At 45.8% G+C, this 24,250-nt stretch overlaps 2 protein-coding genes across 2 annotated transcripts; one reads left to right on the top strand and one right to left on the bottom strand.

Moving 5' to 3' along the window:
- Positions 1–731: 731 nt before the first annotated feature.
- On the top strand, positions 732–17,217 carry asap3 (ArfGAP with SH3 domain, ankyrin repeat and PH domain 3). The gene is made up of 26 exons (XM_068751539.1): positions 732–857; positions 3,556–3,628; positions 5,451–5,596; positions 6,605–6,679; positions 7,313–7,362; positions 7,672–7,795; positions 8,510–8,595; positions 9,483–9,558; positions 10,421–10,507; positions 10,653–10,762; positions 11,279–11,348; positions 11,435–11,522; positions 11,748–11,796; positions 12,317–12,483; positions 12,609–12,742; positions 12,882–12,973; positions 13,096–13,276; positions 14,091–14,176; positions 14,271–14,386; positions 14,465–14,532; positions 15,123–15,230; positions 15,327–15,552; positions 15,643–15,934; positions 16,466–16,682; positions 16,845–16,976; positions 17,134–17,217. The coding sequence occupies exons 1-26, from the start codon at positions 732–734 to the stop codon at positions 17,215–17,217; spliced, it is 3,063 nt and encodes a 1,020-aa protein (XP_068607640.1).
- Positions 17,218–21,583: 4,366 nt separating this feature from the next.
- Positions 21,584–22,216, bottom strand: LOC137908072 (TMF-regulated nuclear protein 1-like). Its single transcript, XM_068752433.1, has one exon. The coding sequence runs from the start codon at positions 22,214–22,216 to the stop codon at positions 21,584–21,586; it is 633 nt and encodes a 210-aa protein (XP_068608534.1).
- Positions 22,217–24,250: the final 2,034 nt, after the last annotated feature.

The raw sequence follows: 24,250 nt of genomic DNA, 5'->3' as shown, positions 1-24,250 counted from the left end.
AATAGTAGACCCACATTTCTTCAAAGCCCATTGGACAGAAATGCCACATGACCATCACGTGCTTTTTTTCTTATAAGGGGTCCTGAAGGTGTGCATTTTATAAATGATCTCTTCAGTTTTCTTATTTTCTAACATTTTCAGGAGGTTTATGTTTTCGGGATTTTCATGTTGTTTTACTCGGACTCGCCTCCATTCATCAAACTCTAATGACAGCTCTATGGGCTGTCAACAAACACACAAACAAAGGTGACCAATTAAAACCAAATCAAAAACCACCACGGCTCGGCGTTCTAACATTACTCCTCCTGATGAAGGACGCCTCCTCCTCCTCCTCCTCCTCCTCTGCCTCCCTCCAGACTGCCTCTTTCATTGCGCGCTGAATGAGGCATTCTGCATAACCATGGCGACCACAGCGCAGGCATAGAAATGAGAAGTAAGAATGAAAACAGAGACGGGCCCCGCGTTCTCCTCGTGACGATGGAAGCTTTGCGCCCTCCCTCGCTGGGCGGACAATAGCGCGTGGCGCACCTCCACGCGCGCACTGCAGTCTCTGAACGCGCCCGAGAAAGGCGTCGAACCTCCTGAGGAGTAAACCCTCTTTTTTTATCTTTCACACGATGGAGGGACAACGTTAACGACTCCTCAAATGGGAATGGCGTGCAGCCCGTGAAACTTTGGCTCACTTTTCTCGTTAGTGATTTTTTTTTTCCAGACGCAGCTTCGCTCGAATCATGCCGGAACGAATCAGCATTTTGGACTTTGTCGTCCTGACAAACGAGGATTTGTCCTCGCCCGGGACGTCAAGTTTTCAGTCCAAAATGAGCGACTGTCGGAACACCGTTTCGGCCGTGGAGGAGGTGAGAGATCCGGATGCCCTGCATGCGCGTTTGTCTGTTGCTTACCTGTGCGTCATTTTTGGACGCGGCGCGCTCCTCTGCGCTCACGATCAGCGACTCCGCTGTGAGGATGAGCGACTGAAAACAGTTCCTTCAGCTTGAGACTTTGCCCCTGGTTTTTAGTTAGACGCGTTAATACCGACCTGATGATAACGGTGAATCCTTCTCAGAGGCGCAGGCGCGTCATCGGACGCATCCTGTGGGGGGGCACCCCGCCACCCCAACCCAATTAAAAGTTTTACCAAGTTCTTAAAGATGGCAGTGGATTAATTTAGATAATAAATCCAATCCACTTTATTGACCAATGCAGTTTGTAAAGGCTTCCATGTTTCTTGTATTTATCCGAATTTGAAACTGATTCAAGTCAATCTAATAATTAGGAAGGTTCTCTTTGAAATTGCCTGTATTAATGGGAGAAGTGGCTTGCACTAGGTTGTATCTTTATATATAATACGGAGACCTCCATTAAACACACCAAAAGGCTCAACCCTAACTGAGCTGGAGCCCCCTGCCCCCCCGTTGCGCGTAACAACACGCGCATTTGTCCTGAGGTGATATTTGAAAGGTGACCTGTGGGACCCAGACTCTGGTCCTGAAGTCCTTTTGCACCCCAAACTGCTGAATGATTTGTGACACTGTTTTTATCGAGCACTTTTTTCAGTCGTCAGAAAACGCTGAACGTTGGCGCTCACGATGGTTCATTGTATGCTGACCTAGTTTTGCAGACAAATAAAGGTTATATGAGGTAATGCAGTACTTGGAGCATTTCCTGGACCTGGTCTCTCGTCTCATGGGGGGTGAGGCTGAGATGGGACGAGAACCCACATAGAAACCTTCGTACCATTTCCCCAGCTTGTGTTTGAAGGCCATATTGTGCATTCTGCCTGGTTGATCTGCCACCTTGGCTCAAGGCCTGTTCGCTCTCTGTGTGTGTGTGATTGTGCTTGTTTGAAATCTGTTCTCCCATATCTCGCCAGACAAAGGAGGAAGCGGTGTGGCTGCCACAATCTCCACCATAAAACAAACATTAAAGTGTGCACACAAGCTCTGCCCTTCCTTGTTTGTTTTCCTTGTAACATAGTACGGTTCACTTAAATCCAACCTGGAGTTCCGTTTTCATTTAAAGCTCCCATTACTTTTTAGTCGCCGCGTTTTTGCTGATGCAAATTTGCAAGAAAAACATCCGATTCACACCATTTAGGGGAAAATTATGCCTTTCCTATTCAGCGGTTGTTTGACAGCAGACCAGACAGTTGTAATGTGTCACCATTCTGGTGCAGACGATGGATTGCCCAGTACTTAGAAGAGAGTCTTAAGGTCTGCACAAGATTAAGTAACTTCATTATTGTCTTGAGACAGACTGCTAAGCAGCATAGGAGACGTCACAGAGTCCAGGATTCATAAAGGGAGCCCTTTTGGCAGCTGTTTGATGTATTTATCTTGGACTAACGTCCTAATTTATGACTGTGGCAGGCTTGAAAATACATAGCTGGAATAGCTGCTGCAGGGAGGGACATGCTGGAGTCCTACACAGACGGACGGATGAGGACCCACCCACAGACAAATGTAACTGAAATGGTCCTTTATAGAGCTATGGTTATTCTGCTCATCTGGGGCCAGCTTGATTGATGGTTAGAGCGCCGTCTGGGCATTTACTGCCACATAAACTCGACTTCTCCTTAATAATTACTCCCATATTCAAAGGAAGAGATGAAGACCGGGGGATGAGGGTTGGTTTTAAATCTTGTGTGACGGTTTTAATTTAAAGACGACGTCTTTTAAACACAGCGTGTTTAATGTTGAAATATAATACTTAAGGTTTCCTGCAACAAAGTGTGTCATCATGCCTCGTTAATGCGGTAAAGAAGCATCGGATATCCGACAGACGCACTGCGGGAAAAGTGAAGGCTACGTTCTCCACATCAGCGCACTTGCAGGTGAAACAATTTGCCTTCTCCAGAGGGTGCATGTCATTCCCTGCTTGTTTGTGTGTGTCTCTGTGCGGCGTCACATTTCACAGAGTCCAACAACCTGTTTTATTTACGTGCACCAGCTTGTTTCCACTGTTTATTCCCTGCCTGCCAACCAGGCTGAGGGGAAAATGTGGCAAAAAGCTGCAAACAACTCCCCTCAGCAGTTCCCACTAAACCACTTTCCCATTCATTTTTTTTGCAATCACGTTACGCAACACCCACCCCGCCTTTTAATTAGAGCGCCAACACTTAAGGGCGTGGACTTGACCGAAGGAGACGGCGGCGTGTAAACATCCAACCAGGCAGACGCTTAGATTACAGGCTCATTAAAGCTATTTCTGGTGCTACATACCGGTAGGTGGGGTGCAGTGCGAAACGATCTGTCTGTGTGATGAGGATTAACTGGATTATTTTTGAAGTGATCGACCACTTGAGCCATTTTGTGATAGTCTGGTCTGACTGTGAGAATGTCTTGTCTGAGCCTGTCTGTCAGACAGGTGGAAAAGACGCCATGATGTCACCAAACCCAGCAACCCTTGTTCATGAGGAAATTATGCATTATTAGACACAGGCACATGCCTTCTGTCAGCGCGCAAGGGCTGCGTGGCAAGATCGGATGTGTCGAAATTTTGATGGAGCATCTTCTACGGTATTTTAACTTTTCTTGTCTCATCCTTTCATTGCAGTCTCTGGAGACGGACCACACAACTCTACAGAGGATGAAGAAGATGATTAAAAATATTCACACTTCCGGACTCTGTAAGTCTGAGTCGGAGACATGTCATTCACACAATGTTTAAGATGTAAACTGCTCCCTGGGTATTCCTGGACCTTTTACCTGTATGCCTTTATCAGCGAGTAGAGTTTACTCAGGTGGCTGTTATGCTATTCAATGACTCTGGACTCGGACTTCTAATTCATGTTTGCTTTGCCGGCAAGTTCAGCTTTGATCTTTGAAATGAGAGTCAGACAAGACTGAGGCCTGCCTACGAATTTCACCTGGCTTTGGGATTGTTTTTCTACGTGGGACATTGTCCCTTAATAAACCACGGCTTTTGACAGTTCTCAAACGCCACAAAAAGATATCTGTCCTCTTTGATTAAACAGGTTTGTTTTTTAAATAGAAGTTGACCTCTGATGAGGCAGGAGCCTCGATCACGTCCCATTAAAGGTGACCTCATCAAGTTTGTGTGTGTTTATGACACACACGTATTATGGGACCGGGCCACGTGGGACGTCGTTGGGTGATTGTGTTTATATCCATACAAAGTGTGTGGGTTTCGTGGTTTCTGAGTGTTTTGTGTGTTAAAGTGAAAGGTATTTGCGGCCCCTGCAGGGGGGGGGGGGGGCGCCGTGCAGATCCACGGGGTCGGTCATTTAATGTAGAGTGCGTCACATACTTGTCAGGCAGGCCGACCTAACGGCATGTCGCCGTCCATCAGAAGCGAACATGAGTAAGATGCAAGCGTTCACCACAAATATGTGTGGGAGCAGCGGAGGAACTGCACAGCATATCCTGGACTTGTTTTCCTGCACGCGTTTACAAGCCTAATTCCCATTTCTAGGAAGTTTTTAGTAAAACATGAGTCACAGAGCCGGTTCCCCACCAAATGCACTCGGCAGTAATGATGGAGCTGCAGACCTCAGTGGCAGTTTTCCCGTACACTCCCCCCACCCCCCCCCCCCCCCTTCTGCCTTGAAGAATAATATGTCTACATTTCTGTAATATCACATTGGGAGCTCCTTAATCATTCCCGACTGTAATCAAAGGTCTGACTCACATTCGTACCACCCCCCCCGTGCACAGCTCGATGGTCCGTTACTTTGTTGCACAGGCAAAAACATGCACACATGGTAATATGTTCTCCTCTTTCATTCTCTGCGCCACAACCCCCCCCCCCCCACCCCCCCCACGCTAAGTATCGCTTTTCTGCCAAGAAGCTGTGGGCTGGGAGTCTGTGTGCGTTCTGTCAGAGGGTCGGAGGAGTCGAGCTGGTATCTGGTGGTTGAATGTCAGCGATGAGGTCATCATCTGAGCTCCTCGGTGACTCCCCTGGTTGTAGTTTAAAACATGCATTCTTGTTTTTTGTTTTTTTTATGAACAAATCCTTTCACCCGTTTTTAAATCTGGTACAGAAGAGATGAACCTACTTGTGACTCTTGCTGCTTTTGGATGTTTTAGTCTGTTTGCCTTTCTGCAGATATCCGGGCCATATTTTGCTCATAGCGTACCAGTTTCTCAGAAATGATTGCTTCCAGGCTGTGAATTGTATTTATTGCTTAAAATCTGCTGTAGGTTAAATCCTCAATGTAACTTAAACATTGCTGCTGCCAGTCGGTTCTCAGATTATTTTCCATCCAACCTTTTCCATATGAATTTGGCAGACTTGGAGCCCACTGAGGTCATGACCCTAAATGGGCAGGGGGGGGGGGGGGGGGGGAGTGGCAATGAGCACCAGAGAAAACTGGTTCCCTTTCTCTAAGATGGGTGGAAACCAGTTCTAATTCATCCCACATGCTTTCCTTGTTAAAATAATCTCGCCGCGACACGGCAAATCCAATTTGTGTGTTTGTTTTTCAGCTCACGTGGACAACAAGGAGCACTACACCGAGTTGCTGGAGGACCTGGGGAACAGCCACCTGACCCAGGACAACAACGAGGTCTCCACGGGCTTCCTCAACCTGGCTGTGTTCACCAGAGAGGTCACAGCCCTCTTCAAAAATCTGGTTAGGACAGGAAAGGAGAGAAGGGAATCCATAGGTTTCCTCAAATGAACTGTGGGTTTTGTCCAACAATCAAATGATGCGTAAGAAACTCAAAACCCCCACACTAAAATGTGGGGTGTCTGCGTGAATAATGAGTGTGCGTGCATGTTTGCATGCATGCTCACAAAAACATGGACGAAAGGAGTTTTCAGCAGCTGCTGGCTCGAGCCTCCCGGCTGCAAAATCTGGGGCAGTCTAGAAGCCTCCCTCTGATAGTTTCTATGGCGTTGATAATTCATCCCAGACCTCCATGTGTGTGTTAACACAAGCCGCCTCACTCGTTCCCTCCCTCCCAATGTCAGTCAGAGCCTCGCATGGGGAACATGGCAATTATAGTTATGAAGAGGAAGTCTAAAACAGTTTTCATGCTCAGGTTTCGATCTAACGAAATAAAATGTAAACTTTCAGCAAGCTCACGGAAGTGGTTGGACGTCATTTGTTGGGAGCCAGGTGCTGCCTGGTTGAACTCCAGCCGGATCTGTGAAAAGATTTGCAGGAACATTTACAAACAGACCTTTTACGTTTAGACACTGCGAGACTGGAGGTTTGTGGACGGGAGACGTGTATTACTGTAAAGCACAGCTGGTTGGGATTATGTTGTGTTTTCTGAGTCATTGTCATCAGATCCCAGATAGTCTCATTTCATCTAGCTTCCATCCAAACCTCAAATTAATCTCCATTTCCACTTTTGTACACAAAAAGTGAGGAAAGTTATTACGTTACGCTCTGACTCGGATTAAAAAAATATATATTTTGCGGCGGTTCAAATTGAGTTTCCTTTCAATGAGTCGCCATGTTTTTGAGTCGCCCACACTCGTTCCCAGAAATTCCAAGTCCATAGGGTATTGGTAATCAGTAAAGCGTAATGGGAGCGTTGGCTTACACTGCAAGAGATGAGAGCCGCCATTAAACACTGTGTGGAATTATTCTAACGTCTTTTCTTGTTTCCTGCTTTCTCACATCTCGCAGGTGCAAAACCTCAACAACATCATGGCGTTCCCTCTGGAAAACGTGTTGAAGTCAGAACTCCGGGACAGCAGACTAGTGAGTGTACAAAACAAACTCTGCACAGATGCGATATGAACCCGGGGCCTTCTCGCTGTAAGGCGACAGCGCCGACCACACCGCCACCAGGTTAAAACATATAAAATAAATGACTTGCATGATTAATTTATAGCCTTTTACTTTATGCACTTAATGCGATTTACACACACACACACACTGCCGAGCTTGCTTAAACATTGGCTGTTTGCTCAGATCAATGGATAAGAACCAGGGTTTTTTCCGGTCCTGGAGCGATCTGCCTTTCCCAATATTTTTGATTTGCCATGACAACAGGAGTGTTGGAGCAACCTGGCTAAGGCCTCTGAAAGCTCCTGTTGTTGTCCTGTCATCTTAGCAGCTGATGTGACAAAGGAGTGTTGTCACTTTGAACAAAGAGCAAACTGCTCCTGAAATCCCGTTCAGCCAGATATCCGACTAGTCGGAGTGATGTGAGTAATCTCTGCTCATTAAAACTGTCTGGCTTCACCCTGATCTACGCAGGTAACAACAATATAAGGCCTTACTGTGAAATAAGTAGGTCAAGCAAGTGCTGCTGTGTGATGGCAACATTTTCCTCGGGTGAATTTAGTCTTAATTAAAGCGGCTTCGTTTCTCTTCTTCTCTTCCTTTCAGGAGCTCAAGAAACAGATGGAGAGAAGTTGGAAGGAGTACGACATTAAAACGTAATCAACCATAGCCTTACCTTTTTAGCTTGTTGCCTCATGAAAGGAAAAGGAAATGAAGCCTGAGATGCGTTGCTGTTGCCGAGGAAGGTCACGTTGCACGATTACAGGTCTTCCTCGTCCTTTATGGTTCTAAAAAGTCGGTGTTACAGCAGAGGTTAATGGTTCATGAGGCTGAAGGAGTTATTGGGCAAATAAATCTGGGAGAAAAAGAGACTTGATGAGATCTGTTGGAGAACTGTGAAGTACACTGTGCACGGAAATAATTATTCATTATATATTCTTTACTTTGCCTTTTCTCCCCATCAGAGGGAAGCTGGAGAAGGAGAAGAAGGAGAAGACCAGGCAGCTGGGACTGATCAGGCTGGAGGGATCAGATGGAGGGGAAGACATGGAGAGAGAGAGGAGGACCTTTCAGCTGCAAATGTGTGAGGTGGGGGATGAGTGCCAGTCAAAATACCCAACCCAGACGACATTTATTACACGTGGGTGGTCTGCACCGTGGATTCCATGTCCCTTCCATCGTCAAATGCATCAGGGCTTTTTTCGTTTTGTATCTACAGTAATTCTTAAGATGGCGAAAATATGTTTTGGGAATGTGAAATGTGTCTTAAAGAGCTGCTTCACATACAAAGGCAGATGAAAATGCTTCAAGACCCACACCTGAAAGCTGAATTCCTCTGCAATGCATTGTCAGCACTCTCGCAGAAGCCCTGAGAAAAAGTTGCCTCGCTTGACTGAGACCAGCTGTTGAGCGGAGGCAGGGAAAATGGAATTTCCACTTGCTGCGAGCTGCTCTGGCCCGTCTGTCGCTCTGTGCTTCTCTTCCTGTGCCAGGATACAACAGACGAATATACACAGAGCAGACGCGCTTCAATCAACCTGTGTCTGCTTCAGCTAAAGGGAGACGGATGGATTTAGACTCGGTTTTATGGAGCACGTACGATGTAGTCACTCCCTCCACTCAGAGCTAATAAACGACTCTTAGAATGCTCCTTCCCTGTTTTTTTTTTTTTTTTTGTGACATGACATTCGCCCTGGTGAAATGAGGCACCTGACCTTTGAAACAAAATGAACTGTGGGCTAGAGAGCCAGGAGCCCCTCATGAAAGAAGACATTTTCCAACGCTGCCTGTTTTTGATTTCAGTACCTTTTGAAGATCCAGGAGCTGAAGGTGCGTCAGGGTCCAGATCTACTCCAGAGCTTCATCAAGTATTTCCAGGCCCAACTCAGGTCAGTTTTAACTGACATCACAAGTTTTTGACCGCGGTCGTCTGTTTGTTCGTCTGTTTGTCAGCAGGATTATGGGAAAACTGCTGGATGGATCTTGATGGGGAAAAAAACTGAAAATGGGTTTTGGTCTAACTTAGATTCCATAAACTTTTGAGAGCGATCCGGATACCCGTCTGGATACAATTTTGTATTTTTTTTTCTCCCATTTACTTATAATGGAGGTTTTCTCAAAAAAATCATGTCTTGTAAAATATGCATTCAATTCACTCACCAAAAATCACAGTCATAAACCCTAACCCATGCAACATGTCTTCTGGATCTGATCCAGAATGGGGTCAGAAAAAAATATAAATTTTTTACATTAAAACCTCATTTATGGATTCAAAAAACCATAAAAAATAAACATCAACTCCGACTCACTTTGACTTTTCATGGTTGGTGTATAAAGATACCAAAAACAATGTAGAAACTTTCAGTGATGTTCCAGATCACCATTTGGACGGTGCAAATCCAATAATGAGGGGAATGAGCTGCTTTTTGAATTTTTGTTTTTATTTCTGCTCTTATGCCATTTGTAAAGCAACACGCACAAAAAAACAAACCTTTTGACCTTTTCCTGGCCCATAAAGTACTTGGAGTCAATTTCTACCTCAGTGTTTCAGTAAGTACCGGTAAGTTTTTGCATAACAGTCGAGGTTTTAGTTTTCACCTTTATTTCACAGGTTGCAATTAGTGTTGTTAACCATTTCCATATTTTACACTGAGGGGTTTATGTGGGAAGGGAGTTGTTTATACAGCCTTAGCATGAGATTCTGTGGTTGGTGTGAACTATATGATGTCTGGACTCGACCGTCATGACTCAGCATCTGTTCTCTTTTTGACCGCAGTTTCTTTCAGGATGGGCTGAAAGCTGCAGAGAATCTCGCCACCTTCATCGAGAAGCTTGCTGCATCTGTTCACACGGTAAATGGAAGAAGCGGCTGCTGGCTTATCCGTCTACCTGCTTTATATCATCCTGTGTTTATAGGAGTGGACGTTAGTCATTGCACGTCTGGAAACAACAAAGTTTTCATTGTGACTAAAGGAGTCTGTTTAGAGTTTGAGTTGGACGTTGTTGTCCTGACTCAAACTGATGTTATCACAACGCAGATGCAATATCTCCATTTCGTCATGTTTTCTTCATCTGTCCTCTGTTGCTGTGTCGTAAAAGTGGGTAAAGCTCTTAATAGAAGTCACTTTGTGTTTATAATCCCTTTTCAAAAAAAGCCAGAGGCCGAGAACTCGGGCAGAAACTGTTATTAGAGCCTTTTCCCAGAAATGCTTCCACCTTATTTCCAAAGGATGGAAACTGAAAGCACCCCTTATTTTCATTCATTCCCTCCTGCCGACATATTTCTCCAACCAGACTGGTTTCCAGTCCACACACAATTTGCCTTCTTCTGGATTGCACGCTGCAAACGGCCGGTGAGCCGCGTTACTGTGAGCGTTGGAGGTTTTTCTGGTTCTGCGCGGGGAAGGCAGAGACCCGCTCAGGCATGCCAGGCCTCACCCTCAAGAAAGACAATCATGCAGTCTGTGTCATGGTTCCCACGAAAAAGGGAAATCGTTACGTCAGTTCATCCTGCTGCTTGAATGCAAAATGTACAACCTCCTAATGGTGGCACACCCCAGCACTTATTTAGGCCAAAACACAGGACTGTCTTGTCTTAACAGCCTATAATTCTTAGATTTGGCATGGACAAATGAGAGCACAGGAAATAAACTGTTGTTCCGCCTAATTAGAGCTCTTTATTGCTGCAACTGAGTGCGTGTGTGTGTGTTGCAGGTGCGTGTAGACCAGGACGAGGAGGTGAAACAACTCACTCAGTTGAGGGATTCGCTCAGATTACTTCTGCAAGCGGAGGGGAAAGAGGTGTGCTTATTCACAACGTCCCATTAATTATACAGACACACACACACACACACGTGTATATATATATATATATACATTGAACAGGCACTCTTTAGTGACGCTGTAAGTATGCAGCCGAGTTTGAAGTCATTTCTTTCTCACACAGGAATATCTGAACAGAAAAAACTCTGGGAATGGCTATAGCATCCACCAACCGCAGGGCAACAAGAAATACGGGACGGAGAAATCTGGCTTCCTGCTCAAGAAGAGCGATGGGTGTGTAAAAGCTTCGGTTACGCACTACAGGGAGGTGTAACAAAAAAATACTGTTAGAAATGGAACAAGGGTTCACATTAAAGTCCAAATAAGCTGTAAGTTCTGCTCACTAACTCAGTCGAGCACATTCAGCTGGGTAAGAAAGAAAGGAAGAAGTGGAGGGAGAAGGTTGGAGTCGGACTGGGTCTGCTCCACCTGGTCCTCATTACTGCGAGATGAAGAGTCAAGCAGGGGCCCCTTCTGTGGAACTTATTGGCAGACTGTCTAACTGGGCAGATCCAAACACTGAGTCATGCTCGCATTTTCATGCACGCACACACACACACACACACACACACTCGGAGTGCTCGATTACAGCGCGATAAGAAGACGGGAAGTGGGAGAAACTTTCCTCAGACCACAAACGCAAAACAAAAACCATCTCGAGCCATATTTCCAGATCCGGTCAAGATGAGAAGACGAGAGTAAAACATGTTATCTGTTGGTCTCTTCATTGTTTGACTTCTCATCCCACAGGATCCGAAAGGTGTGGCAAAAGAGAAAATGTGGAGTGAAATTTGGCTGCCTGACCATCTCACACAGTACGGTGAGGACACACTGGATAAACTGGTCACCGCTCGTTCACATTCAGATGGAGCGCAGGAGCTTTTGCTCATTTGTGTCCGTCTCCAGATCAACCGACCGCCGGCAAAGCTGAACCTTCTGACGTGTCAGGTGCGACCGAACCCAGAGGACAGGAGGACCTTTGACCTGGTCACTCGTACGTTCAATCCTAACCATCAAATAGTGCCAAGAGTCTGCTGCGTGGGACCCAGCCTATTTTGCATTGAGTCGCCACAAAGTTTTAAAGAGCTTGTATGATTCATTAAGCTGAGAAACGGGTTATTGTAATGCATCATGCCTGCTTCACACCATTACTTCACTCTCTCCCTATTGAGCAAGTCGTTAGTAAGGCAGCGTGTAACTGCCGTCTCTCTGCTTTTAGATAATCGGACATACCGCTTCCAGGCAGAAGAAGAGCAGGAATGTGTGATGTAAGTACTGCAGCCGTTGTGTGCAGGGAGAGGGGGGGGGGGGCTCACTTGAAATTCCTGCATTTAGTTAGGCTCTGTGTGCATTATTGGAAGCAGCTACAGAAAGACAAGCCGGTGTTTGGGTAGAACTCCTCGGTGTAGACACAGACAGCAGAGCAAGGGGTCTTTGTTTTGTGATGCTGGGACTGAGGGGGCGTGTGCACGAAGGCTGTTGTGTCCCCTGCTCTTCCCTTGTGTGTGTGGGCCTCCCCGCAGTCTCTTTCATGTGATGCGCTGTCAGTTGTGGGAGTTTGGAGTTGGTTTCAAGAGAAAAGTACCGCAGATTCACAAAATGGAAGATGTGAGGTGCAGTTTGAGTCTCTGTGGCAGAGGATTTTTGAAAACAAGCAAAGTGAGATTGATGATGAGAATTGGACAAAAAACACATGGTGGACCTTCCGTGGAAATGTGGTCATAGGGCTTCCCCTCTGAGTTTACACAAAATCTGTGCAAAACCATTTTGTGTGTGTGTGTACTTTAGATGGGTGTCAGTGTTGCAGAACAGTAAGGAGGAGGCCCTGAACACGGCGCTCGGAGGAGATCAGCTCCACCTTCAGGACAGTGGGCTCCAGGATCTCTCCCGTGCCATCATCGCCGAGCTTCGTCATATGCCTGGAAATGAGGCCTGCGCCGACTGCGGAGCTCCCGGTCAGCCAGACATGATCATTTTAGACTTTAATAAATACACAAGGAGACTAAAGTAAATATATTTTCTGACCCATTTTGCAACTAAATGAATCATGAATGGCCGTTTTTATGACCGTTTGTCGCAGATCCAACATGGCTGTCGACCAACTTGGGCATCCTGACCTGTATAGAGTGCTCTGGCATCCACAGAGAGCTGGGAGTCCACTACTCCAGGATCCAGTCGCTCACTCTGGACCTGCTGAGCACATCTGAGCTTCTGGTACGAAGCACACACACGGCAAAAACGCAAAAACAGACGTGGCCTTGTTGGATTTAGTTTGTCCTCACTGCACTCACACTGTATGTCTGATGTTCATTGAAATGCTCTGAAGCCATGGCTGCGTCGTGTGTTGCTGCAGTTGGCTGTTAGTATTGGGAACACCAGATTCAATGACATCATGGAGGCGGGTCTTCCAAATGACTCTGTCAAACCAATGCCGCAAAGTGACATGTGAGTCTCTAATTTCTTTCAAACGAGCAGTCCGACTCTTAAAAAGTAATAAATACAGAATTTTTGATTACGGTATATATTTACTGTATTTCTTTCTATCCAATATGCCTAATGGACAACAGGAAGGCTAGAAAGGAGTACATTGTGGCAAAGTATGCCGACCGTCGGTATGTCGTGCGTAGAGAAGAAGCAGATCCTGGCCGTCTGTATGACGCTGTGAGAAGTCGCGACCTCGCCTCCCTTCTACAGCTCTACGCCGAGGGGGTGGACCTCAGCAAACCACTCGTGCTGCCAGACGGACAGGTAAAGATCATTTACAGCTTCAAATCCACACTCGAAATTCTCACTCGGATGTGCTCCCTTAGTGTAGGAACTCACGCTGTCCAGCCACGTCATCTTGTGACAGTTAAAGTCTAACATCCGCACAGATGTCCTTTATTTAGCTTCAATGAGGGGCTACTTCCTGACAAGTTCCGCCCACCCACCCGGCTGCTTTTGTGCAATACATCAGAAAGTTATTCATTTGTTCCTGTGACTTGAGAACTGGAGGAAAAACGGCTCAAAAATAAATCGACCCCTCCCACTTTTGTAAAGACAAACGGCATGCAGGAGGTGTGGATAGTTGCAGGATGTGAAAAATGAATGCGTTGTCTGCTTGCGAGCTCAGTGCATGTGGGTAAGTCGTCAGGCCGTCTCTCTCCTGGCCTCTAATCCAATCTTTTCTCCTCTCATCTTGCTTCCCACCAACCTCTGCTGCCTCCTCCTTAACGCCTTGTCTAGTCTTTAATCACATTCTGCCATTGCAGTGTGTGTGTGTGCGTGTGTGTGAGTGTGTGTGTGTGTGTGTTTTGCTCAGCCCTCAGTTTATTATTTCAGCTTTCAGGCCAGAGCTCACGTCTCTTGAGAACAAGCGAGATAATCTCCTTGAATTGCAGACACTTCTGCCTTTCTTCCACTGCTCTTCATGCACTTAACATAAAAAGACCTGTTTTCATTTATTAGCACACAAACACGAAGGAGCTCCAGTGCCGTCCACCCTCTGATATCGGCTTCACTATATTCCGGCTGTCCATGAACGTTTTTTTCCTCATTTGTCCTCCTCTTCTTCCTCTTTCAGGGGGTCAAAGAGACGGCTCTTCATCTCGCTGTGCGTTTGGAGGAAAGAAGCTCTCTGGCGCTGGTGGACTTCCTCTGCCAGAACAGGTCAGCCTCCCAGCAGCAGTTTAAGCATATGCGAAGAGGATTAAGAGGTGCTGACATCTAACGCCATCTTTCTGGATGAATTCACGCTCCGCAGCAGCTGTTTAGAGAAGAAGACGGCGGAAGGAAACACGGCTCTTCACTACAGCGTCCTGCATCACAAGCCAGAGTCTCTCAAGCTGCTGCTCAAAGCGAAGGCCGTTCTCCACCCAGGTACTTTTAATTCCGTTTACTCGCTTCCTCACAGCGGCGTGCATTCTAAGCCCGTGCGATCCTCTCCGTCTCCCGTAGTAAACGCTGCAGGGGAGACGGCTCTCGACGCCGCACGGAGGCTGCAGCACCCGCTTTGCGTTGAGCTGGTGAGATCCCACTTTAATTTCATCGTTTTGTGCGTAAATACAAAGAACACGCACACTTGGCAGAGTTCAACGGAGGAATTGAGTTGCAATGGATAACAGAAACAAAACAAGACAACTTCCGCAGATGGAAATACGACCTTGAAATAACTCCCTTTGCTGCCAAGCTCAACCAAGGGTTCACTCCCAGGACAAATTAAGGTCCCAATGTGCATCGTATGCAAAATGATTTTATTACCCCGCATCTGCCCCGCTGAATCAGACCTACCCTGTGGAATAGCCTGTTCTACTGTGTACAGCTTTGCAATTGTCCCATTTTCCCAGTTGGCTGTATTTCATTTTGCATGTCTTTGTCCTTTTGTAATCTGGAAGCCACAAACTGAGAACAGATTGTTTTTGTTCACTTTGATATAACGTGGCGCTTTATTCGTGTCTGTATTCGTATCCCAGCTTTGAAAAAGCAAAAAGACAAAGATAAAGTAAAAAAACAACAACAATATATTGTGAGATATTTTACATTCTTACGAGCGTTGGAGTATTGTGCAGCTGAGTGTTGGCGGTGCTGCGTGCGTGTGTGTGTGTGTGTGTTTTAGTTGGAGCTGGCCCAAAGTGGGAAGTTTAACTCTCAGATCCATGTGGAGTTCATGTGGGAGACGCAGCCTCAGGAGTTTTACGACAGTGAGGATGACCTGGATGAAAGGGTAAAGACGCAATCTCCTCGTTTCTCAAAGAAAAGAAAAAAATACCTCTAAAGAGAAATGATAAAGTAACCTACTAACTTTGACCTTCTGTTTCAGGTGAGCCCGCTCCCTAAAAACCGCTCTCCCCCTTCGTCCAGTGGAGGTGGCGGACCTTCCTTCGCCCGCTGGAGTGTTGCTAACGGGGGCAGCGGCACTGTGGGAAGCAAGCCTTGTCAAACCTATGAGAATATAGACTTCCTATACAAAAATCCCATAGCGAGTAGCGCCCCCTCTGGAGCGTCAGCGCCTCCACCACCGTTGCCAGTCAAATGCATCCAGAGAGGTGAGGACCAATCCGAACATTTCTGAAGATCATACAGCATTTAGATTTGAATGCGTGCTGACTTCTCTTTTATTTTCTCGCCCTCCACAGGTCGCTCAGACCCTCAGATTTCGGCCACGTCCCAAGACGCCATCTCTCTTCCGCGACGACGCTCAAACCCGGCCTCCCACTCCTGCAGTCCCCAGACGCAGAGCAAACACAGCTCCCCTTCACCCAACGCAGAAAACCAAGGCCAAGTGGGGAAACCGCCAAGGTCTCCCCACGGACAGGGAGGTCTGCTCCGGGGACAGAAGCAGTCCTGGGAGGGTCAACCTGGGGCTAGTTCTGGGCCTCAAACCGGTACCATGACGACATCGACTCTGAGCCACATCGGGCCTGTCAGGTGAGACAGACAGGCGCCTTAATCAGACCTGTTTACCGGTATGCCTGCGTCGTATTTCGTACGATTTTCAACCTAAAATACGCCGAATATGCATCTGAAAGATATAATGCGCTTTTTGCTTTCCTCAAATGAGTTTTTTTAGTTTTTTTGGCCAGATTTTTTTTAAACATACAAAATATTGCACGCCTGCCAATTTTCTATCATACCATTGGCAATGTCAGATTATTCCAAACTGAATTCAGCCATAATGAACAAACGGTCACGTGCCCATTGAATATTCCGTACCAGCGTTCAGAGTACAAATGGCCCTTGTGTTTAGCAACAAGGAAGCTTTTCTATTGCAAAAGTCGCTAAATGGCCAAAAGAATCCACTTTTCCTTGATGAGGAGGAAACGGGGTCCGTGAGATGAAGCTCACTGCAGTTCAAGTTGATGACATAAACATAAACTTTCATTAAAGTATCCCTGCCACAAACGATGACGGATGCCTTGCTCAATGTCTGCTCAGTGTTGTTCCTTCTTTTCACTTCAGTTCAGAGAAGACCACATCGTACCGCCGGACGAGCAGTGGAGGAGGCAGCCAGGCGAGGTGCAGCGTGTTTTCTCCAGTCTGTGCGGGCAGCCAGGAGGAGCTCTACTGCAGCTTAGTGGGGAACAACCAGGGCCTCCCTGCAGCTCCAGCCCCCCCACCACCACAGTCATCCTCACCCGCAGTGACCTGTGCCCCTCGGCCCCGCAAGAACGCTATGGTACGACCGCATGTGCAGCCTGTTGTACAAGCTCTTTATATTTCACTCTTCAGTTCTACATAACTTGGAAATGTGGAAAGTCAGCAAAGGACAGCGAGATTTCACTGTCGATTATAAATCCCCTGGTTGCACACTGAAAACCGAATCACACGTCTCCTCCAGGTGTCTGGCACCAGGCCGCATCAGAAGCGTGTCAAGGCCTTAGTGGACTGCAGGGCAGTCGCTTCTGAGCAGCTTGTCTTTTTCAAAGATGAGATCATTGTGGTCACGGCCACTACTGACCCCCACTGGTGGGTAAGTGCAACTACAACCTCTTAATTCCATTACAGAGCCCTTTCTATCCACATGTAAGATTTCAATCATTTATTTTTTAAATGTAGCTCTATGTATTTTTGTCGACATATATTCATGTCATTAATATCACTTTTTTTTTTTTTTTTTAATCTAACAGGTTGGTCACATCGAGGGGGACCTGAGCAGGAACGGGACCTTTCCTGTCAACTATGTACACAAACTGACAGGCGTGGAAAAATGAAAGTACTGTATTGTCAAGGCAAATCAGCACGAGTTACTTATCGGAACACAGTGGAATTTAACCACAGGAGTGGATGAGGATCAAACTGCGACTATTAACTCATCAGGACACGCCAGGCAAAGGATGAGTATGTAAATGGGATATCTTAGAGATTTATACCCTTTAACGTTTACTCATCCTGGATACAATCACAGAATCTAAAGGCTTATGTCGGCCCATAAAGGCTCTCGTTAAACGTGGTGTTCTATAAAAACATATATTTTTTTAACTGCATCATCTTTCTCCTGTTGTCTAAGCCCATGAATGACTTTAATAGGCAGATGCGGAGTGCAGTAATGCCCATTCAGCCATTACTCATTTGTTATGTTGAGGACGTTTAAGCCTCCATGCTGTTCTAGGATCTGTTCGTAGAGGCAGGACTTGCCTGCAAGGCAAAACCATCGGCACTTTAAACTCACTGAGAAGAAATCAGAACTGTAAATATGTACATAGACGGAGCTGCTTTCTGTTCTGGCTGGGAACGTTCTAGTCTAAATTTCAATGTACTGAATGTTGGAACTGAAGCTCGGACCTGTTCAGCGTCCCCCCCCCCCTATGGGTTTCTGAGAGTGGCGTTGTGCCTGCCAGTTTGTGTACAAGAAAGGCAGCAGGCGTCTGGGCAGCTGAGGAGCGATCTGAAACTTCAGCTCAGCCCTCTTGGCGCTGGTCACAGCTCCCTGGCTCCAAGGAGAACGGTGGATCTGGTTTCCTCTGGCTCCAGGCATGTGCCTCTGGAGGACCTGGAATCGCACGGAGTGTCATTTAAAAAGAAGACTCTGTTCCACCGGAAAACGGCTCTCTGACTTTAAATGGCACCGCCCGACTGCAGCAAGTGCTTCAGTGAACAAACACTATCTGTGGGACACATCACCAAATCTGTACAAGCACACTTGGCACTTCATCAAGAATGTTTGGGTCATTTTCAGAAAGCGAGGAGAGGGGAGATGGGGAGAGGTGAAGCAGTAACACATCTCACTACTTTACACACAATGTGTTGTACCAAATTGTGTAAATGATGTATATGCTGCCTGTTTTATCATCAGTTATCGTTATAAACTAAAGATGTTATTCTTTCATGTCAGTGATTTGATGTCCTTTAGTTCAATATAATTTAAAAATAAAAATGGATGGAAGGTGATATACAGTTACATAAACAGTGTTCAGATAGAATCCCCTCTCGTCAAACCGGGGGGGGGGGGGGTGTAAGAAACAAGTGCTCACTTCTTTTTAATAGTTTCTGATTATAAGCAAACCGATGAGTCTATTTTCTCTGTCCGTTTCTGCCGATGTTGTCTTGCTACCTAATTGATTATTAAATAAACGCAAGATGGGCGTGTGTTCAGATAGTTGTGGTACCGTGCTTGACTAGGTATGACCTCATTTCTTGGGTATTTGTAACATACATATAAACATCCTTCAATAAAGTGCCAAGTTTTTTTTTATTGTAAATTGTGTGGTTTCTTTTCTTATTTGGCCTTTAACTTATCCTGTAACGCACAGGTTGATACAAATACAAAGAACGACCTTTTGATCGATATTTAATGTGATTAAACTGTTTTTCATAAAAACTCACCGCTTAAGCAAGTTGTAGAAATCCAAATGCGAGTGTACCAGTATGCACTATCGTCCTATTAAACGTGAATGTGAGCAAAGCATTCACAACGTACAACATTACAACAGCTTCCTCTGCTGCACTCCATCCTCCCTGCCTCAATTTGTCTCTGTCTGAACGTCACTTTGCTCTGATCCAGGATGATGAAAATCCAACCTGTCAATTATGTAACCGGCCAGCTCGCCATCAGGTCACAGCACCACGCCTGTCCTTCGCTGCCTGAATAGCTCCACCCGCTCAGCGAACAAAACCTTGTTTGTGCCACTAGAACTTATCCACATACAATACTGCTCGTCATACAAGCACTGCTGATGTTTTTTGGGTTATAATCGGTTCTCTCAAAAGTCGTGTGATTTTATATGTAAGCTAAGAAAGCATGACAATGAATAAAATATGATCTAATGCCAACCACGAGCTCAAATAAAAATAGATGCACTCTTTATGTTGAGGGGAAAAAAGCTCCTTTACTTTACAATTAATAATACATTCAAGGTCTTTGGGAGATAATTGCCATTGACAGAAAAACATGAAAGGTCCAGACCAAAAACAACGTGAGTATTTCTACTACTTCTTGTGTTTTCCATGATGGTTGTGAGTCTGCCGGTTTAATCATTGCTGTTGTCATCACTACCAATGCACAATGACTGCATAAGGCATATGAAAAGCAATATATTGGCCAGCTGTATGTTCAGTTATGAATCTCGCTATATACATAGGACCATAGATGCATGTTTAAGGCCAAACTTTCTACTAGCGGCTTATTTAGCTCAATATTTTTTGGTCTGATTGCACATGAAGATGGCAAGATGTACTTTCTTGGGCACACACATGGGACTAATTGGTCAAAATCAAAGCAGGACATATCCTGTATGGGTCAAATCCTACATTTCCCATAATGTCGGAGTATTTTTACTTTCATTTGTAAAATCATTGGAGTGTCCAAGTCATCGTGGATAAAACGGATCATTCAAGCCCTTATTTTCAAAATGAAAGCATTAGCCAAAGCTAATACTGTACATTAATGAACTCATCCATTCATAAGGGCTCACAAATGTGAAGATTGTGTCTGCATGCAGGCAGGTTGACCTAAGAGTAGACACATCGAGACATTTTCTCTGTCATTGTTACTAGGAAGCAATCAATATCAAAGGGTATGCAATGATTTTTGTAGAACTCTGGGACATTATACAATCAAACCACAAGACTCAGTTGGAAACATCCTTTCTTTGTTCTTGCTGAGGCTGTTTATAAATATGAAAGCACAGCTAGTACCATCAGGGAATCTGCTCCCATAGAAACCCCCCCCCCCCCCCCCCCCTCTCCTCCCCTCTGAAAGCTGCAGTGACATTTAACACCTGCTTCTTTGCCATAACCTTCAAATACCAATAATAAGAAAAGGCCGTTACTGTGCTCTAATTTGCTTTAAAAGCTTGCCATTGTTGCATAAAACACCGATATGCAATCTTCATCTATGTCATCCTACCTTAGCGTTCCTTGCGACATACATACTTGGCTGGATTTAAGTGCAACCCTCTAATTTTCAAGTCTAAAAATATTTTAAAAGTCTCATCAGCTGATAGTAATATTAAATAAAAGCAGCAGATACATTAGAGTTAACCTTAACCCTTCAATTTGGCCTCTGTCTCGTGCTCTGCTGGAACCATTCTGAAGGTTTGCAGAAAAGGATTTACAATCGATGCAGGGTTGCCAGGTGACCGGAATAGAAAGGGATCACGTGTGGGATGGTCCACGGTTGAGCTCCTTCAGTTGTTCACACCAAATGCAAAGTGGATTATCATCAGCAGCAACATTCACAAGACATCCAGAGTACAGTAGGATGTCGATGCAGAGACGTTTGTGGACACTCACAGCTACACAAAACAACTTGATGAACTTCAACATCATAAAAAGGCTGGCCCGAGGCAAAAGTCAGCATCGAGCAAGGATTTCATATCTGTTACATTCTGAAATACCTTCCTTAGTTCCTGCTCCGGGTTCACATTACCTACACAAGTGAACAAAATGATGGTCTCTCGCCAAGAACAGAGGTCGTGAATGTTGGAACGAGTGTCACAGAGAGGCCAAGGCACGTTTTCCATCTTTGTCCAAGACACGTTAATCCACACATTGCCTATTTTGTCTTTTTCAAACGTCTATTTCCTTCCTGTTTGCTGCATCTTTGATTTTGTGTAACAGCGCAGCGTCATAGCCTCGTCTGTGATTCTATCTCACCGTCCTTCATTGCAGTTATATTTTCTTTCTTACACCGTCTCCGCTCCTGTTACATTCTCTATCATCCGTATTGGCTTTTTAGTAATCACTCGTGCTTCAACCTCTCCTCCCACGTCACCTGAAAAATGACTCATCCACGCGACAAGAATTCTCCATCGATGAACAAACTCTCCTACAAGCACTGAAGGAACGCCGACAACGATGGAGACAAAACAACATCCTGTGCACATTGCATTTGGGAATTATATGATTGGTTTACTAGCTGGAGAATTTCCGCAGGACGCTGAACAGGAAGCTCCTTACTTTCATTTGTGAATATTGTATAGGCACTCTAAAGACCTGGAGGACCAGCCTCAGGATACAAGAGCAAAAAGTGGAAACTGGAAAGCAGCCATGTCGATGAGTGATAGATAAATAATCTAAGTCTATCCTCTGCTTAATGTAAAGCACATTTTAATGGTGGAAAGTCCAGCCTCCATCGTCCTATTTGAGCTTCACAGGCCAGGGGAGGCACGTGCGGAGTCCCAGCATGGAGGAGAAGATGATTGTCGGTCGATGTTTCTTGAACCTCAGGCCTTTCTTCAGTCGCTGGCTGTTCTCGGCCACATAGATCTCGCCCTGCTGCACACCACTGGATATCCGTGACACCAGCTCCCCATGAACCACCACCTCCTGCTCCGAGCGCACAAACACCTCCCTGAGCTCCTCCAGCCGTCGCTCCATCTCTCTGATGACACGTTGACGCTCCTCTACTTCCAGGAGGCGCCGCCGAGCCGCCTCAAACTCCATGCTCGAGCTGGGGGTGACCAGCTTGGAGGACGGGGCAGTGGCAGAGGTGGATGGAGGACCCGAGCGGGACAGCAGAGCCCCCGTAACCCTCCGGAAGTCTCCCATAGAAATGGAACGCCTGGTGGCTGGAGAAGCCAGAGCCAGGAGGGTAGAGGCAGAAGTAGAAGACGGCATGGCTAATGGAGGGAGCGAGGGAGAAGACGATGATGATGGTGAAGGTGAATCTGGTGGGAGGAGATCAGGATGTGGGTCCTTATTTTCTATAGCAGCTGCCACGTCCTCGGTTGTGTCCTCACCGTGTGTCCTCTGCCTCTGTCGTCCCTTCATGGCCACTATTTGTGTCCTGCTGTTCTGCTGCCGTCCTCGTCGTGACTGTGGATGGTTTCCCTCCAGTTTTCCGCGGCCGGAGCAGAAAGCAGCCGAGCAGAGAGCGCGGCGATGTGCAGCAATCCAGCGGCGAACGGCTCCATTCATTAATAAGAGATCTGAGCTGGGCGAGCGCTTTTTCTGCATCTGACTGGTTGTGCTTGGTAGGAGCCTCCCGGCAGCTCATTGGCCGCTGATCTCACACGCATGTCAGCTGACGATTGGGCAGCTTGCCTCTTTGCTGCTGATGCTGGCAGGCTGAGTGTTTTTGCCTCGTCTTCGACTCGTGGAGTTTTGCGTCGATCAGCTCTGCTCGCTGGAGTAAGACAAGCAGAAGCATCATGTGTCCCTCCTCCTTTCCTGATGCTTTAGCAGATTGCGTGCTCCCTTTTTCTCTAAACGTCCCTCTGTTTCCATCCTTCTTACGCCGATGGTTGCCCCTAGCAACAGTCTCCACATCAGATGGCAAACACAGGAGGGAGGGGTGATGCTCCACTTTCTCTCTCTACTTTATCACCTAGCTTCTCGTGGTTGTCACCCTTTTCCTGAACTTGTTTTCGTCAATGTTGTTGTGCAACAAGCGCACAGTTTCTATCTCATGTTTATTGACTTTACTGACCGGATAGTAAATAGTTAGGATTTAAATCCCTTTGTTCATTGTCTTCGACATTCTGCTACCTCCGTTCCATCAAAACAGTTAAACTTACCCAGCACGTCTAGACAATTATTGATTGGTTCTGCTGCGGCATTGCAGGAGAAACACGATATGATAGCATGAAGTGCTGATGGGACAGAGTCACTCAAATAAACCACACAAAGACACACACACACACTTAAATAGCTGCCTTCACAAACAACGAGGCTTTAAGCAGGTCAGAGTTTATGCATGAGAGCCTCTGCTCCTGCATATTTGAACATTCACTTGCTTCTTATCTCAGGATTGGCATGACATTAGCAGCCAAAGAGGCCTTTGTGCAGAGAAGGAAGAGGAGCTTTAGCGAGAGGATCAGATAAATAAAAGAATGCAAAGACAATTTTAACGTTGTGGAGCTGATTGAAATTCAGCATTCAATGTTATGTTAAATAAGAATATAGCATGTATCTTGAGTTAATTATACACTGAAATAAAAAAGAAACCTCATCAGGAAACTTGCATCTGCATAGCATTACCATACACTGCATGTGAGACACTGGATGTGTTACCTAGTATTTAAAGAGAAGAACGTTTGGAATGCACACTGTAATGTGAATGTGGGCTACCTGGTGCTGCCCTATGAGCTTTACTTGCATTGCACAATTTCCCTTTCCTGATCCAGTTATGCAATAAAACATGACATGCTTGTGCAAAAGATTTTAGGGATCAGGACGAGATGCTCCGGCAAACTATTTCTTAACATGAAACCTATTTTTGGAAGGTTTAAGTGGTTGAGCAAAATCCCTTAGTTAAAAGCCACGCACTTTACGCTAATCCCACAGGGTGGCCTCAGTTCTGCAGATGCCATCATCATGGCAAGCACCTTGAGCAGCAGGGCTTGGTCTGCATGCAAACAGAGAGACGCCACCTATATGGTTGAGATAAAGTCAAACTGTGCTTTGACACACCGCTCTACATTTTCATTTATTTACTATATGCAGTCTCTAAAAGCCTTAAGCAGTTCTTCCAAAATATATTTTTTTATCTGTTCCACAGACCATTTCAATCTATTTCTCTTGTCTCTCTCTTTTATAGCAACATTTGTGGTGGAAGTCTGTTCTCAACCTCTCCTAAACCAGCCTCGTTCCAGATTACTTTAATCTCTGCAGTACAAGTGTGTATTTAGTGTATGTGCACAAAAAAGTGTGACCATCTGTGTAGCTTCACTTTGTCCATTCTACTTTTGGATATAAGTGTATTTTCACTTTCCTCTAAAATGCTGTATTATACAGCTAATGCCCAGCAGTAGGTTACAAAATGTGTTGAGTGTATTCTAAAAAAAGTGAGTACTGGTTGCCTAC

The sequence above is a fragment of the Brachionichthys hirsutus genome, chromosome 18, assembly GCF_040956055.1.
Source record: "Brachionichthys hirsutus isolate HB-005 chromosome 18, CSIRO-AGI_Bhir_v1, whole genome shotgun sequence".
NCBI classification, from domain to species: Eukaryota; Metazoa; Chordata; class Actinopteri; order Lophiiformes; family Brachionichthyidae; genus Brachionichthys; species Brachionichthys hirsutus.
Note: the sequence above shows the minus strand (reverse complement) of the source record. Positions and strands in the feature narration are given on the sequence as shown.